Below are 16,427 nucleotides of genomic sequence, written 5' to 3'. Positions count from 1 at the left end.
TTGAAATTAATGAGGTTGAAGCCGTAAGAGATTTCTTTTTTATTTTGATAAAACATATAAAATGATCAAATTATAATAATTTTTCTGCGCGTTGGACCTTGGTTTGTTTGTTTATTTAAATATTATCTGCATGTAAATAATTTTAAAAATATTAATTATGCTCGTTGACTTCTTCTTACATCTTTACGAAAAGAACATGTTAGATATTTCACAATGCTCCTTCATGGGGCCTTCTACATTGTTAGCGACATTGAGTATCAGATCAACCGATCATTTGGGTAACCCGAAATTTCAATCCAATGTCAAGCTGGAATATACCTTTCAGTTTTGAATTTAAAATGAGATGGAGCCTGAGTGTTTGCCTAGGTCGTACTCTGTGTTCTCTCTTCTCTGTTCTATTCTGGGGCCTTCGAAGCTACACATGGCTGGATTCAGGAACTGCAGCCTCAAGCTCAGCGTGGTTCTCTTAGTGCTTATGGTCCTGCTCACATGGCCAATTGCAGATGGTGCTCATGCTCCTGCCCCAGGTCCCCAAATTCACCATGCTCACGCTCCAGGGCCCATGAGCGCAGGACTTGCAGAATGCGCCCCCTCTTGGATCAGTATTGCTGTGGTTCTGATGGGTTTTGCGGTTATGCGAATTGCCTGAATGAGAAGCCTGTAAAGCTCTGTGTGTTCTGTAACGATTGATACTGCTATTGTGTGCATTTGCCAATAAATAGATCGAGCCGAGCGCTCTTCTTTCAGTTGTAAATCTCAGTCTTGTTAGTCAATGCATGCAAGGCACATGGTGAAAAGATGAGCGTTCCTTGTGTTGAAGTTGATGACTAAGTCTTAGCAGGATATTCGCTCACCTTCATAAAGTTGAGCGAATATCGCTCACCTTCACAAGGTTGCTCTCAGGAATCTGGTTGAAGAATCGTTGCAACTCTGTGCGAGTCTTCTAGATGAGTGGCTTTGACCTACTTGTGATCTACTAGAGGGACACTTTGCATCCTAGTGCCTATGCGGAGGACCAAAAACAAAACTATAGTGACATTATGTCTAAACCTGCTCTAAACTTCCAGTGGGAAATTTGGAAAAAAGGTTGACTGGTCCTTATAAAAGTCCTTCTAGGGCTTTTCACTTTTAACGAATGAAGCGGGTTGTCAAACTCATAGCCCTCGGGGAGGCACTAGACTTTCTCACTCTCCAGGTTGATGAAGATATGGTGGCTGGCTTCGAGGCTGTGCATGTAGGTGTGGGTGTTTGGTCCTCTCCCCTGGAAGTATTTGCCACAAACCAGGCATCGCTTGGACAGGGAGACTGAGCAACACCTCTCGAAATCAAAATCCAGTGCCTGCCGCTTGACCGTGTCGAGATATGGGCAATCCTTTCGACATTGGATGACATTCGACGTGTTCTAAACCCTAAGTTCAAAAGTTGGCAGCTCTCGCAAATCGATAACAGCAACTTGTGGAATAACAGTTGCTATCTCGTGGAGTAAAACTTTGGATGGTTCTTTGTTTCAACAAAAAATAGTTAGTCTAAACAATATCAATAACACTAGTTATGTCAATATCGTTATTTAGTTACTTACAAAGGTAGCACCACTCCGAGATTTCTTCTTGGTCCAAGAGAATTACACAAGCTTTATTACATCCTGGCTTATCCACACATTTGGCGAGTTGATGAGGAGGATCTGGAACACAAGGAGCTTCCAAGTGTCACGTAAGTCCCCACGAGTTCATACAAGCAGTAGCAGTGTCTAGCAAGAACCGGTTTGGCATTGGGAAGCCCTCGGATCCTGTGCAGTTTTGCTTCTGGCTCCTGGACGCCCTCCACAGAGATCTCGGCGGCACCGAGATCCCCAACAGCAGCATCGTCTTCCAGTGCTTCCAAGGCGAGCTCGAAGAGACCACCGTGATCCCGGCCAGAGCTCACAAGCCGGAGGTTCGTCACATACCATTTCTACGCCTCAGACTCGACTTGCCACCGCCACCGCTGTTCAAGGATCCAATACAGGGGAAAATCATCCCGCGAGTCCCACTCGCGACGCTCTTGAGAAAGTTTGATGGAGAGACCGTGACTGATTGTCTGAGGCCACAGCCAGCACAGAAGCGCTACCGGGTGACAAGGCTACCAAGGTACCTCTTGCTCCATATGGGACGTTTCGCCACCAAGAAGTTCGAATATTGCAAGAGGATCTTCGCCGAGAAGAACCCCACCCTCGTCAACTTTCCAGTGAAGAACTTGGAGCTGAGAGACCACATCCCACTGCCTGATCGTCACAGTGGATCGAAGTATGACCTGGTTGCCACCGTTGTCCACGATGGCACAGCCATGTCCGGTTCGTATCGAGCTCTTGTCCACAGCAAATGCGAGGGTGCGTGGTACCAGATCCAAGACCTGTGTGTGGAAAGTATACTGCCGCAACTAGTTGCGTTGTCCGAGCCTTACATGCAGATCTACGAGCAGCAACCAGTCCCAAGTTAGGTGATGTTGTAAACTGTCTCAAACCTTGATAACATTTTTGTACTGCTTCTTGTGTACCGATGAATGAGCTGTGTTGATCCAGCCCAAGGCAGCTTCACATATCCCAAAACTTTGAGCTCTCTGATCCGGCAGCTTGGTCCGTGGATTCCGTGCAGTTCGAAAAATCTCTGTATGAGAGGAGCCGCGTGGTGCTTGATGAGGTTGCGATTGCAAGTCTGGGACCTTGACTTGCTAGAGCGGTCGTGCAAGACCCCTGGTCGAAGCTTGATACCAGAGTCCCATGGTTAGAATCCCAGACGTTTACCACAGTGTCGTCGGGGCCTGCAGTGACAACTTTAACGTCGTCAAGGTGAAGGAAGTGCACGGGGCTGTCGTGGCCGCAGAGTTCTGCGAGAGCCTGATGGTTGCTTCTAGTGTCCCATAGCTTGCAAGTCCTTGAAAAGAAAAATCAAACTTCTGAATTAATTTCGGTTGATTGATACCTGTCGTTGCCTCCAGTGCACAGAAGCTTTCCAGAAGAAGATAGCGCAGTAGCACAGATTCCACCGGGGTGATCAATCGTCGCAACAGTTTTCATCGTTCTTAGATCAAGCGCTGCAACGGTAGAGCCTCCTGAAGCGTAGCAAATGGACTGGAACGACTTGAGACTCGTCAAGGAAGCGGGACCTTTGGCAGCTCCAACGCAAGTTGCCGTATTTGTGTCCCATACTCGCAGCTGCGACGCAAATTTAGCCATGAAAGAGCACATATTTTTGCTCACCTTTGAGTCTTTGGCTCCACTAACCATGATACAAGGATTGTGCCTGGAAAAGCAAAAGACAAAAAGAATCGTGAAACGATTGTTAAGTATCAACATTCTTACCCAGCTACTGCCAAGTCTTTAATATATGATTCGTGACCATATAACGTTGTTAGTAATGGTGTTCGGCCGCCATTGAAATTCCATAGTTTCACAGTGCTGTCCATGCCACCGGAAGCAATTACCGTTGCTTGTCCAAGAAGCCTGTCTGCAATAACGCTGACCCCATCAGAGTGACCTCTAAGAGTTCTCAAGCTTCGACCCTGTGTGTTTGAAGTGATACAAGGAAAGAGAATCGAGGAAAAAAAAAGATACCTTTCCCCATATACGAATGGTACGATCAGCACTGCATGTAGCTAAAATGTTGTCTCCAATGAAGTAATTGCGAAGTCCACCTACAGGAAATAATCTGAGCCATGACAAAGAATTAAAACTAGAAAGGAAAAACAATGTGACGATCAACTACACACCTCATGCAGTTAATTCTGGCACTATGATCATTGAGAACTTTCAACCCAGATGAACTGAGCATTACAACTAGAACTTCCGAGCCCTGAGGAGAAAAATGGAAACCAAAGGTTTTAAAGACTTAAGTGCAAAGTTGCGCCTTACTCGAGCTGCTACAATGGCATCTTCGTGGATCAAAATCTGCTTGACCATCGTCGGTAGCGAAAGTTGCCACTCGAAAGGATCCCTGAATCGAAACTGCTGACACGCAATGAGCCTGCCGAGGTAATCATCTCTTCCACCGACAAACTCAAACAATCCGGAAGTAGTTTGCTTGGCCGGCCAGCGGATTCTAGATGGAAGAAAGCTAGGATAAGCTAGAATTCGTCTAAGATAAGCTAGAATTCGCTGCTTACCGGCATTGGCGTTCCCAAAGGGGATCGGCGTAGGCGATTTGTCGAAGGCGCTTGCATGACATCGCCAAATGTGAGAGATCTCTGAGATCGAGCGACCCCGCGCAGAGCAATAGAGCGTCCGAAGGAAGATCCAAAAGCTCAGTGGGAGAGGACTCCATTGAAGGGCAAAACCTAATCAGACAAAGTGTGATAAGGGTTTCTAGATATTACCCAATGTGTGCGCGACGCGTGGCTTTGGCGGGCAAAGGTTGGCGCGTAACTGCTAATTGAAAAAAAGAAATCAGGGTTTCCGTTAAAGATTTTAGCTGGAGCTGAGAGCTAGGGCTCGTCCAACGCTGCCGCGGCGATGGCCAGGCGCTTGAGCGCCGGGGTGTTTGAGGCCGCCTCCAAGGCCGTGTCCAAGCTCACAGAGCGGTAAGATTTCCATTCCCAGAGAATGTAGCTTAGCGATTTGGTGTTCTTGGAGGCAGTGCACCAGATCCGGAGGAAGATCCGGATTTCCTAGCTCGAAATCCCCGATGGGAAGATCAACTCCCTCCCATTCATGGTGTCGGGAAGCCACAGGATGACAAAGCGCAATCTACTGCCGCCTTGCTAGCTGCGCTCGAGAATCTTCCACGCGCTCCCGAGTCCTTGCCGAGGAAGAATTGGAAGAAGGCTTACAAGGCAGTCAAGCGCATACTGGTTTGTATCAGCTCAACTTTTTTTTTCTTTTATCCATTCTTATTATTTCTTTGTTTCAGCTCATAAGAAGGAAGGCGAGAAGGAGTGCTGTAGGCACTGGAGCTCGGATGGAGGGTCATGCTCTAGGGTTTTGGAGTCCTTACAGCTCTGTTCGCCTCAATCTCTTCATGTTTCTTCACTGCCAGTACGTTACTGCTCGCGTTTTCTTGTTGGTGGTTGCTTACACTGTTTGCAGAAAAGCGGAATACTTCCTCTGCTTTATCATATTTTCACATATCATAGTGCTGATTTTCCAAGTAAAGGTCGGGCACAGAGGTGAAAGGTGGACGGAAGTACGAGACTTCAACCTCGATTTTCTGGACGGGTTTATTACCGCACTTTACACGTACGTCTAAGCGACTAAAGTCTTAGCCTTATTGTGTGATTTCCTACAGGTTGGAGATGGTTTTGAAGATTTGCTGTCTGGGGCTTTACCAGAAAAGCCACTGCTACCTTCGGAATCCGTATAACAGGCTTGATTTTGCCGTCGTTGTCGACTCCTGGTACTTGCACCTTCTCTTCCTTTTCCTTTCCACAAGCATGCTTTAGTATTATCCGAGTTACAGGATTCATATCATTGTTAGAGGCATAACTGGAAAGGACTTCTTTGCACGAGTTGCAGTTTTCCGTGCATTTCGAGGCCTGCTCGCATTGAAGCATATCACCTTTTTCGCGGATGTCATTGTATGCTGCCGTTTTGTGTACATGTCAGCTTCATCGATGATGTAATAGCTAGCAATTGTGTTTTTTTCTTGTTCTTTACAGTCTATCATGGCAGCCGTTAAGAGGAGTGTTGGCCCGCTTCAAAATGTCATACTGCTGACATTCTTTATGCTGGTCTTTTACGCGCTACTTGGGACTCAGTTTTTGCAAAAAACTATGTCTCAAAGGTATAAGAGTTTTGATGAAGTCCATTTCGCGAAAGCTGTCTTGTAGGTGCTTGCGGACAACCGATTTACGTCTATCATATCCAGAACGCTTCTGTGACAAGAAGGTCATTGATGGATACATCTGCCCTTCTAATCAGAAGTGTAAGGTGAGGTTTGCAATGCTCCCAAGCTGTCACTTATAACGTTGTCTTTACAGGTATATGGAAATCCTAACTTTGGATGTACAAGTTTTGATTACCTCTGGTGGTCTCTACTTACTATGTTTCAGGTTTGTTTCTATTTATGGAGAAAGGAATTATCAGTTGGTATTCCAAAGTAAATGATTTACTTACAGTAAACATTTTCAGATCGTATCCTTGGAGGGATGGAGCCTCATTATGTACCGCGTGAAGGATGCCGAAGGAGAACGAGCTAGTAATGTCTTCGACTTGCTGGGTTTAGCTATGCTAATACTTGCAATGCAGATTCATATTTTATGACCTTAGTAGTCATTGGCACGTATTTTCTTTGCAACGTGTTCATTGCGGGAATAAGTGGCGTTTTCCTTCGGGTCAGGGCAGAACATCAGGCATGGTTCTTTTGTATTGTTTATGTCTTTCTAATTCGTCTTCGTATAGGCGCTTTTGAAAAAATCTCGTAAAAACCAGACTTCCTTTTACAATGCAACGGTGATGGCTGATATACTCAAGGACGATATTATAAAAGACGAAGCGAATATGAAGTGGCATTTACGTATTCTGAACAGATCCAAGAAAGTCAAAAGGAGTGTCTTCCGAGCTTTAAGTCGTACTCAGTCATCTATGAGAGATGCTTTTCATGCTACTTCGTTCCGTATGAGCCGGATAGGCTCAGAACGATATAACCGGTCGTTAAGTCGAAGCGTAACGATGGGAGTTAGAGCAGCCGCATCTATCTCTGAACAATCTCGTGCCATCGTACAACACCCAAGTTTTGACTGGGGGGTGCTGTTGGCTGTTACAGTTAACGCGGTTGTTTTATGTTTGTACAGGTATGGCATGTCGAAGGATCTCTTCTATACAGTCTGTATCCACATTGCTGTTTGGTTCTTGCTTTTCACTTTGCTGGCCCTTAACTTGACAACTTTAGATGGCATTCAAGCTGTGCTTCTTGTCACTTTTGCCGCCGAGTTGCTACTGCGATTTCTTGCTTACGGCCCGCCCACATTTTACGAGGACAGTACGTGAAGCTCACATTCTCCGTGCCTCAGAGTTTGATCTTGATTGTGGTTGCAGAGATGAACATGGTAGATCTGGTTGTTGTAGCGGTCTCTGCTGGAGCTCTGGTTTCACGAGCGTATCCAAATATCAGCGCGTTTCGAATTATGCGATGGTTCTACCTGTCAAAGAAATACGTTGACAAGCATCCTTCAGTTGTGGTGAGTTTTCTGACCTGCGGTGTGCATTTGACTGTTTTTTGTGACGTTCTAGGCCACTTGCATAAGTGCTGTTGGCTCACTGGTTGGCGTATTCTTTTTCTATGTGCTTGTTATAGTTATAATGTCTATCATAAGCATGGAACTGTTTAGTGGTCAGTATTATACGTTTGCGGATGGCTATCCTCGTGCACACCACGATTCTATGCTCCAGACTATGCTTCTGTGGTTCTCGGTAACTACCGCTGAAGGCTGGCCGAATCAAATGTGGAACTCCATGCGACCCGGGGTGCTATATAAGTACGTTGCGTTGATCCCTTGTAGTCAAATTCTTATGAGTGTTGTTTATGTGCAGCGGAGTGGCGCCCTTTCTTTACGTTTTTTACTTCGTTTTAACAGTCCATATTATTATGAACCTCATCATTGCTGTTCTACTGGAGAAAAACGAGCTTACAGACAACCAGAAGAAGCAAATACAAAGGGTACGTCGGCTTAAGCTCTTGACAAAGACGTATTCTATGACATTTTCCTGCAGACAGAGCACATGAGGTTGATCAGGCGCATGCAAAGCAGAGTTTTCACGAGAAGTGGAAGCTGGGTTGTTGGTGCGGTCGAAGGAATGAAAACAGGTCTTGGAAATCTTGCGTATCGAGTTCTAAGCATGAACGTTAGACCTGTGAAAACGCAAAGCAAGAAGCAAAAACATCGTTCTCGACGCAAGGACCGGGACTCTGGCAAAGGACAGGATAATCTGGAGGCAGTGTCTACTGCAGCTGCAGAGCAAACCAGTGCCAGCTCGACTGAGCCGCAAAGACGACGCAGCCGGAATTCTCAGATTTTGCAAGCTTCTGGATTTCCCCCTAACATCGGAGAGAAGCGAGGGTCGAGAACTGCACTTGAGGATGCTGTGTTAACTCTTGCCGACATCACTAAGCCTCCGTCCTTCAAATCTCCCAGCTTGCTTCTTAGCAGAGACATGAGCAGAAAAGGCTCGGGCAAAAGGCAGTCGTTCCAGTTATCGGACTATGAACAGCTTGAAAAGAACATCGACAGCATCGAAAGGCCATGGTACCTGCACGAAGGCTCTCTTCTCTTGTTCGGAGAGAAGAGTCACCTGAGAAAGCATTGCAAAGCTATCGTCGAGAGCAAGTGGTGGGAATGGTTTTCTATAGCTTGGGTTGGCATAGGTACGTGGATTGTCATCGAGATGCGGGCAACTGGGGAGCCGGTATTTGCACCCACTGCTATCAACGTGCTGCACAAGCTTGTGTTTGTGGTAAGAGTCAAGCTATATGTCTTCATTGCTTATGACTCGAGTTGCAGGTTTTCATGCTGGAACTGCTGCTCAAGGTTATAGCCAACGGTTTTATGTTCTCGCCGGATGCCGTTCTAAACGACCCCTACAACATCCTCGATATTTTCATTGTTATCATCGACGCGGTCAACCTTGCCACCTGGGGTGAGAAATCCAGAAGAGCTGTTCATGCCTTGACGGCATTGCGGCCATTCCGCTTCATCAGTAGGATCAGTGGACTGCGCTCCTTAATGTCCAACCTGGTCAAGACGCTTCCTGCCATCATAGCTGTGCTGCTATTCACATTTATGCTCTTCGTGACTTTCGGCTCCATCGGGATCCAGCTCTTTCGAGGTCGTCTCTACTTTTGCAACGACAGCAAAATATCTCATCGAGCCTATTGCACCGGGCACTACTACAACAATGTTGGCGTTTACTCTCCGCGGGCCTGGGTAAATCCGAACTTCCACTTTGACGACATTGGTAATGCTTTTCTCTCTTTATTCGTCTGCTCTACCTTCGACAATTGGGTAACGAATTGGCTGTATCCAGTAATGGATATTGTTGGTGAAAACAAGCAGCCGCAACGGGACAACAGCCCGGCTTATGCCTTGTACTTCGTGGCGTTCTGCGTTTGCGGAGGATTTTTTATCATCAGGGTGTTCATCGGAGTTTTTATAAACGAGTTTGGAAAGAATTCTGGGTCGCTGCTCTTGACGGAGAGGCAGAAGCTATGGCGGGACATGAACCGTATTATTCAGAAGCTAAAACCAGGGGCACTGCCACGACCACCGAAGAACTATATCAGAAAGCTGTGCTTCTATGCGATCCGGAACCGGCATTACCAGAACACTATGATTGTTTGCCTCCTTGGTTACTCTGGACTCTTGGCTACGAACTATGCCGGCCAACCAGCGTATGTATCCAATCGCCGCCAGAAAGCTCATTGCGCGCTCACTGCGTACTTTTTGGTCGAGTCATTGACCAAGTTTCTCGGCGACGAGGTATAAAGCTGCGTGTTTTGTTTTTCTTTCTCATGAAACGTTGTTTTATTGCTGGTTTTGCAGTTTAGAGTTTACAGATACGAGTATTCAAGACACATAGAGGCTGTGATTTCCATCTTAGCAGGGGCGGGATTGATGGGATTGAAGGGAACACCCAGGGGTTATGTTGGCCGGTTTGCTTACATTGCTCGAGTGTTTTGCATCATTCCTCACGTACCAAGAGCTCGGGTCATTATGAGAGTGATGTTCATATGCTGCCCGACTATAGGAGAGATCATGGCTCTTCTGGGGATTTTCCTCTTCTTGTTCGCTGGAATCGGTTTCCAGATGTTCAGCCAAGTTGCGGATGGAGCTTGTATTGGTCCCCTGGTTAACTTCAAAACCTTTGTGAATTCTTTCATTACCGTGTTTCAAGTAAGTTCGTTTGCATTTTAGTTCTGCTCGTGATTAGCTAATGCTTGTTTCACAGGTAACGACGCTTGACAACTGGTCGTGCATTATGGCCGACGCGATGCTGGGTACTCCAAAATGTACCGATGGCAACACCATGCTGAAGAACGACTGTGGTTATCCTTTTGCGGGAGTGATATACTTCGTTTGCTTGATCGTGGTGGCAAGCCACATCTTCATGAACCTGTTTGTAGCCGTGATTCTCGATGCCATCACTTTTGGATTGGTGAACGAGAATTCAATGGTGACGCCGGAGCACCTTCTCGCGTTTAAGTCTCTATGGGCTGAATTGCCTTTCGATCCCGAGTAAGCATTTTACTTCGTTGATCAGGCTTCTCACTTTACTTTGAGCAGAGCCACGGGTTATATTGGCATGCACAAGCTACGGCGTTTCGTAAACTCTCTAGGAATTCCTCTGGGACGTCGCTACAATGCCACCGTTCAATGGTGATCTAAACTCTCATCTCAAGCTTCTCACTCTCCTACTCCCATTTCAGGTACCTGAGGATCGAGTTCGAGGTCATGAGCTTCCGGGTTCCAGACAAAGGGATTCCTTTCAAGCAGCTGCTAGAAACTTTGACGCTTTACAAGATCGGACCCACAGTTAAGCCTTTTCGTTTCATGGTTCTCGTGGCTTGAGTGTTTCTCAACAATGCACAGGGTCTACCGCTCACTTTACGCATCGAAAGAGAGAAGCGCATCCAAGACGTGTATATCCGCGGCGCGACCACGAAAGTCCAGGCACTTGTGCGGGGATTTCTAGTAAGGAGGCGAGCTGCCCGGGCTAGAGGAGAAGAATTTGAGGGAGGATTTCCGTTGCTCAGAGACGATCAAAGCGGTGGAAACGAAGAACCGCAACAAGATGAACAGCAAGAACAGCAACTAAGAAGCAAATCCATGCTCGTGGAAGAAGAAGGAAGTTAGCTTAAATCCGGGAAGTTAACATATGGCGTTTAGCTTATATTTCCTTTAATACGAAATAAAAGCCCTAAAAACAGAGGAATGATGGCTAGGGCATGAGCATTCGGGCATGGCGGGCGAAATCCTTGCAGCACGGTAGCGCCGCATCGCTGGGAGAGGCCGCATTGCTGGAAATCCAGCGCCTCGCAGCGATTCATCGGGAGGGTAGGCAGCAGCAGGATCGAAATCTTCATGGCGAGCAGGAGATCAAAGATCATGCGAACCGCATCCGGCAGTGCGGGCGCGCCGGAGATCTGGCCGAGGCCGAGCGGGTTCACGCCGCGGTGCTGCGATCCGGGCTCGGCGGCGATCGCTTCCTCTCCAATCTCTTGGTGGAGATGTACGGCAGGTGCGGCGGCGTGGAGGGCTCCCGTACGGCGTTCGATGCCATTGAGTCCCCAAACGTCTACTCGTGGACGCTGCTCATCGCGGCATATGCCCGCAATGGGCATCACAGGGAAGCCATGGAGGCGCTGAGGAGAATGGATCTGGATGGAGTAGAGGCCGATGCTTTCACTTACTCCACCATTTTCAACATGATCTCGCGCAAGGAGATGCTGCCCCAGGCAAGGTGGCTCCACGAGAGAGTCTCGACGTCTTTGGAGCTTGGGTTGAACAGAGATATCTTCCTGGGAACTGCCATCGTCAACATGTATGGGAAATGTGGCAGCATACACGACGCCGAAGAGATGTTCTTTCGGATGGAGCACAGGGACGTGGTGGCCTGGAACGCGATGCTCTCGGCCTATGCTCACAACGGGTACGAGCTCGAGGCCGCCAAACTGTTCCAGGAGATGGAACACGAGGGAGTCAAGGCGGACAGGGTGGTTTTTGTGAGCCTTCTCGAGGCTTGCTCTAAGCTGGGGGACTTGGAGCAAGGGAAGGTGGTGCACGGGCGCGTGACCGAGCTCGGGTTTGAGGCCGAGGACGTTCTCGGGCACGCGCTGGTGAACTTATACGGGAAGTGTGGAGCGCTGGAGGAAGCAAGGTCGCTTTTTGGTAAGATTGTTTCTAAGAATGTGGTGTCGTGGAACGTCTTGATAACGGCCTATCTGCAGAACGGGCTCGTGGAGGATGCACTCAAGCTCTTCACAGAGATGGCGCTGGATGGGACCAGACCCGACGACGTGACCTTCAACAATCTCGTCAACTTGTGCACGGGGGTGGTGAGCTTAGAACAAGCCAGGATTCTCCACCGGCGATTGATCGAGAGTGAGATCCACGTAGACGCTGTAATGAGGAACGCCGTCATGAATCTCTACGTGAAAGCTGGGAGTTTGGAAGATGCCATGGCCGAGTTCTATCGCATGGAAGTCAGGGACGTGGTTTCGTGGACGCTCATGCTTTCGACATACTCGCAGTCTGGATACGTAGACGAAGCATTCAAGCTGTTTCATCAGATGGACCTTGAAGGCATTGAGGCCGATGCCGTCACCTACATTGCAGTTCTCGACGCCTGTGATTGCTCCGAGCTCCTGGAGCAAGGCCGGAGAGTGCACGCTCGAGCAGCTCAGTCAGCTTTTCATGAAGATGTTGCTGTCAGCACTTCGCTCGTCAACATGTATGGGAAGTGTGGAAGCTTAGTCGAAGCCAAGACATTGTTCGACGGGATGAGCTTTAGGAACGAGTTATCATGGAACGCAATGGTGAGGGTTCTCGGGTTTAACGGGCAGAGCAACGAGGCTTTTCGAGTCTATCAGGTGATGCAGCTAGAAGGGGTTAAGCCAGACTCGACTACGTTACTCATCCTCCTCGACGCTTGCAAAGATTTGTCACAGGGGCGGATGGTCCACTCCAAGATCATCGAATGTGGATTCGATCGGGACAAAGGTGTCCCGCACACGCTTGTGATCATGTACGGGAAGCATGGAGATCTAGAAGAAGCCAACCAAGTGTTTCGGAAAAGTGTCCCGGATTGCGGGAAGGATCTAGCCAGCTTATGGAACGCTTTCATCGTAGCTCACACACACAACGGCCAGACCGAACAAGCAGCTCAGCTTCTTCACAGTATGGACCTCCAGGGCGTAAGACTCAACAAGTTCAGCTACGTTGCTCTGCTCGACGCGTGCTCGACGTTACAACAGGTGGAGCAGCTCCACTTACGACTGCTTGCGGAAGGATTGGAGGCAGATCAAGAGATTGGCAACACACTCATCACCTCGTATGGCCAGTGTGGTAACATAGACGCTTCAAGAGCCGTCTTCACGGGAATGGAGTGCAAGAACGTGATTTCGTGGACTTCTTCCATTGTAGCTCACGCAACCAACGGGCAGGCTAGCCAGGCGATGGAGCTGCTTCATCAAATGCATCTAGAAGGCGTTCATCCAAACAAAGTCACTTTGCTGGGCTTGATCGATGCGTGCGTGAGCCTGGCAGCAGCAGTGGACAAAGACGAGAGAAGTATCGTCATACCGGAGTATGTTCTATCTGTGGCCAGCAGATTCGAGTCGACTATCGTGCTAGAGACTGCGCTGCTCAACATGCACGCCAAGTGTGGCAACGTAGAGGAAGCCGAGAGGATTTTTTTTGAGAAGATGGCCGATGGGGAAAGGGACTCTATCGCATGGAATGCCATGGTTTCTGCCTATGCTACCAACGGACACGGCCTGGAGACGATTGAACTAGTGCGAAGGATGGACTTGGAAGGGATAAAGCTGCACAGAGTCACCTTTCTGGGCCTGCTGGACGCCATTGCTGGAGTGGGAGACATCACGATGGTGAAGCAGACACACGCAAGGCTGACCGAGGCAGGAGTTCTTCCCAGCCTCGCACTAGAGAACAGTCTCATAGCTGCTTATGGACGTTGCGGGAGTGTGGAGGATGCAAAGTCCGTTTTCAAGGGTATCTCGTGCAACAAGGATTCCGTCTCCTGGAGCGCTCTCATCGTGGCTCTCTCCCAAAACTGGCAGGCTTCTCCGGCACTAGAGCTCCTCAAGAGCATGGACTTCGAAGGGGTCAAGGCAGGAAAGGTGGCCCTGCTGAGAATGGTGGAGTCGTGTGCGCTGCTGGGAGCTCTTGCTCACGGCAAATCTCTCCACACTCGCATCCTCCGCTCGGGCTTCCAGGCGGAAGAGGTCCTCGCCAACGCACTCATCGCCATGTACGGGAAGTGCGGCTGCCTGGAGACCGCCAGGAAGCTCTTCGAAGACGAGCTTCAGACGCCTGATCCGGGTGGTAGAACCAGGAAGAACAACGTAGTAACTTGGACGACGATGGTCACCATCTACACGTCCGCTGGCCACCCCAGTGAAGCGCTGGAGCTCTTCTACGGCATGGTGTTGCAAGGCGTCCTTCCCACCTCGGTAACGCTCACCAGCATTCTCAGCGGCTGCAGCCACGCCGGCCTCGTCGGCCAGGGGATGCACTACTTTGCGTGCATGGTGGAAGATCACGGCGTCACTCCCACGGCGGATCACATGAACTGCCTTGTGGACTTGCTGGGACGAGCAGGCTGGCTCCGGGAGGCCGAGGATTTGATCAGGAAGATGCCGGCGGGAGACCCTCTAACTTGGAAGGTCCTCCTGGGAGCTTGTAGGCTCCATGGAGACTTGGAGAGAGGCACAAACGCAGCGCGGAAGGCATCAAACTTCTTTGACCACTGCGATTCGTCGCCTTACGTGTTGCTGAGCAACATGTACCTGGAGAAGGATCCACAAAGCTTGACAAACTGCGAATCGTCCGGACTAGTTCCAACTTCATGATCGATCACACAGGTACTCGTTTTAACTTCGTGAACGAAGGTACTTATATTGGTACCTCTGTGATTAACGGTTTTTCCAAGCTTGACAAACAGCTCCGTGTTCTTGGTATGTTTCAAATTTGTGTTCTATTATTTCTGATATAGATTTTAATTTATGTACCCAGCACAGCAGCTATGAGCAGCGTCAAGGATCGGCATGGCCAGCCATTTCCTCGTCGCTGGACGCGTAATCCTCATCAGTCACTTCCGCGTCGCTGCTCTCTTCGGGGTGAGCTGCCGTATCCTCTGACTTTGCATATCTTTCGCAGTACTCTGTCAAGACGCACGAAAAACTTTGGCCAGGCGAAACAAGAAGAGAGTACATCGCTCTTACCTTTAACTTTCTGGTCGTAGCGATCTCTGTCCCTCATCATCAACGCGGCCGCTTCACCGTTGAGTGGATCTGTGGGGTTGGGATAGAGTAGCAGCTGAGGTAGAAACACCTCAAACACGTTGATCAAATCTATACCAACGAACTTTCAGAGCTTGAAACTTTCGAGCAAATCATCTTTACCGAACATTGGGCTCCACGTTTGGTTGATCACGTCCAAGCACACGGAGCCGGACCTGGAAGCAAAGCATCGATAAGATGAGCTCCAAAGAAAGAACCGAAAGACCGAAAAAAAGAGAGAGAAAAGGAAAGAGAACGAAAAGAAATGGGAGATTTCAGGCAGGCATACATCTCGTCCACATTGGGGTGAAATATCCTGTTCACAAAACCGATGGATGGAGATTTATACGGGTAAGCCTCTGGAAGTTCGACACGAACCTTCCAAGTCCCCGTTTGATATGGACCTGTTGGAAACGAAACAGGATTAGAACCATGCCACAGCCCGGGGAGTTGAAAAAGAGATGCAGAAGCAACGAAATCCACTCTATCTACGTGATACGTGACACCACAAGGGAAGAAAAACAAAAGAAAAAAACTCCCGGCGAAGTGACAATGGCTTAGATTTTTACGTGTTTTAGCTTTGAGAGGTGGACACCTGGAGTTTTTGGAGCTCTTCTCGAGGACCCGCACCAAAAAGTGGTGGCATTCTTTTGTGTCCATGGCTATGAATCTGGAAGAGCGAACAAAAAATGGCAACTCAACTCGAGGGCAGTTCTCCTACAGATCCAATCCAAGGCAAAAACAAGAAGAAATCTCTCTTTCAAACAAGCCGAGAGACACAGAGGCACGAAAACCACAGGGAGACAAGAGGAAGAGAAGAGGGCAGTGTGGAGGACTTACTATCCCGAGGTCCATGGAACTCCACATTAAACTCGTTCATCCCATCGTTTACCATCTCCACCTTGTAGTCACTCATCATCCTGGAAAGAGGAATGGGAAGCAAAAAGAAGAAGCAATGAATTAGCAGAGAGGAAGAAAGCGAAGAAAGAGAGGTCCACTGGAGAGCGAAGAAGGAATTGAAATTCGAGAGGAGGCGAGACTCACAGTTTCATCACATCCATTTCGCGGCGCTTGCTCGGGGAAGACATTCTCGCCTGCGCTGCTGCTGCTGCTGCTGCTGCTGCCCTGCCCTGCCGCCCCGCCGCTCAGCGATGGAGAGCCGAGGAACCCACCAAGATCGAGGACACCCTAAATCTCATCTAGCGAGTGACAACATCCACGCCAAGGGAATGGGATAGCCGCTGTGCCAAAGCAAACAGTGACTGTCGCGACTGGAATTGGAACCCTAGAATGCTGGTGGACAGCCTAGCCCTAGGCCACCACGCTTGAGGCTTGGCAGCCGTCGGATGCCGATCTGCGCCCCTTCAGCGTGGCCCTTGATTCCGCCAGCTCGGCAGGAATATCCTTCGTTATGAATCTCAACGGTAAGTAACGGTTTCCCGCGGG

General features: G+C 48.8%; 6 protein-coding genes across 7 annotated transcripts; 4 read left to right on the top strand and 2 right to left on the bottom strand.

Annotated features, from left to right (window-relative positions):
- The first annotated feature begins 1,135 nt into the window (after positions 1 to 1,135).
- LOC112344321 (U4/U6.U5 tri-snRNP-associated protein 2-like) lies at positions 1,136 to 2,501 on the top strand. Its single transcript, XM_024668784.1, has 2 exons — positions 1,136 to 1,238; positions 1,679 to 2,501. Exons 1-2 carry the CDS (start codon positions 1,136 to 1,138, stop codon positions 2,473 to 2,475), a joined length of 900 nt encoding a protein of 299 aa, XP_024524552.1. The 3' UTR covers positions 2,476 to 2,501.
- Positions 1,601 to 4,295, bottom strand: LOC9654518 (uncharacterized WD repeat-containing protein alr3466). Its single transcript, XM_024668783.1, has 8 exons — positions 4,138 to 4,295; positions 3,887 to 4,073; positions 3,745 to 3,827; positions 3,590 to 3,683; positions 3,338 to 3,537; positions 3,236 to 3,278; positions 2,958 to 3,190; positions 1,601 to 2,909 (listed from the first exon to the last, which is right to left on the bottom strand). The coding sequence occupies exons 1-8, from the start codon at positions 4,293 to 4,295 to the stop codon at positions 2,570 to 2,572; spliced, it is 1,338 nt and encodes a 445-aa protein (XP_024524551.1). The 3' UTR covers positions 1,601 to 2,569.
- Positions 4,296 to 4,483: 188 nt separating this feature from the next.
- On the top strand, positions 4,484 to 5,216 carry LOC112344320. The gene is made up of 3 exons (XM_024668782.1): positions 4,484 to 4,551; positions 4,608 to 4,821; positions 4,881 to 5,216. The coding sequence occupies exons 1-3, from the start codon at positions 4,484 to 4,486 to the stop codon at positions 5,214 to 5,216; spliced, it is 618 nt and encodes a 205-aa protein (XP_024524550.1).
- Positions 5,217 to 6,421: 1,205 nt separating this feature from the next.
- LOC112344319 (voltage-dependent L-type calcium channel subunit alpha-1S-like) lies at positions 6,422 to 10,815 on the top strand. The gene is made up of 9 exons (XM_024668777.1): positions 6,422 to 6,947; positions 7,004 to 7,146; positions 7,304 to 7,432; positions 7,679 to 8,371; positions 8,467 to 9,441; positions 9,505 to 9,810; positions 9,911 to 10,197; positions 10,389 to 10,494; positions 10,552 to 10,815. The coding sequence occupies exons 1-9, from the start codon at positions 6,422 to 6,424 to the stop codon at positions 10,813 to 10,815; spliced, it is 3,429 nt and encodes a 1,142-aa protein (XP_024524545.1).
- A 92-nt stretch (positions 10,816 to 10,907) lies between these two features.
- Positions 10,908 to 14,829, top strand: LOC9655636 (pentatricopeptide repeat-containing protein At2g33680). The gene is made up of 2 exons (XM_024668776.1): positions 10,908 to 14,657; positions 14,716 to 14,829. The coding sequence occupies exon 1, from the start codon at positions 10,908 to 10,910 to the stop codon at positions 14,550 to 14,552; it is 3,645 nt and encodes a 1,214-aa protein (XP_024524544.1). The 3' UTR covers positions 14,553 to 14,657; positions 14,716 to 14,829.
- LOC9654517 (ubiquitin-conjugating enzyme E2-23 kDa) lies at positions 14,661 to 16,271 on the bottom strand. 2 transcript variants are annotated; one of them, XM_002963999.2, is made up of 6 exons: positions 16,026 to 16,271; positions 15,822 to 15,901; positions 15,271 to 15,385; positions 15,105 to 15,157; positions 14,925 to 15,053; positions 14,661 to 14,863 (listed from the first exon to the last, which is right to left on the bottom strand). In XM_002963999.2, exons 1-6 carry the CDS (start codon positions 16,067 to 16,069, stop codon positions 14,736 to 14,738), a joined length of 549 nt encoding a protein of 182 aa, XP_002964045.1. In that variant the 5' UTR covers positions 16,070 to 16,271; the 3' UTR covers positions 14,661 to 14,735. The 2 variants fall into 2 exon arrangements, with proteins under 2 accessions (XP_002964045.1, XP_024524898.1); XM_024669130.1 differs by having other exon boundaries at positions 14,661 to 15,053.
- Positions 16,272 to 16,427: the final 156 nt, after the last annotated feature.

This window comes from Selaginella moellendorffii, unplaced genomic scaffold, assembly GCF_000143415.4.
Source record: "Selaginella moellendorffii unplaced genomic scaffold, v1.0 SELMOscaffold_4, whole genome shotgun sequence".
In the NCBI taxonomy this organism is placed as follows: domain Eukaryota; kingdom Viridiplantae; phylum Streptophyta; class Lycopodiopsida; order Selaginellales; family Selaginellaceae; genus Selaginella; species Selaginella moellendorffii.
The sequence above is the reverse complement of the archived record's forward strand: the minus strand, read 5'-3'. Positions and strand labels throughout refer to the sequence as shown.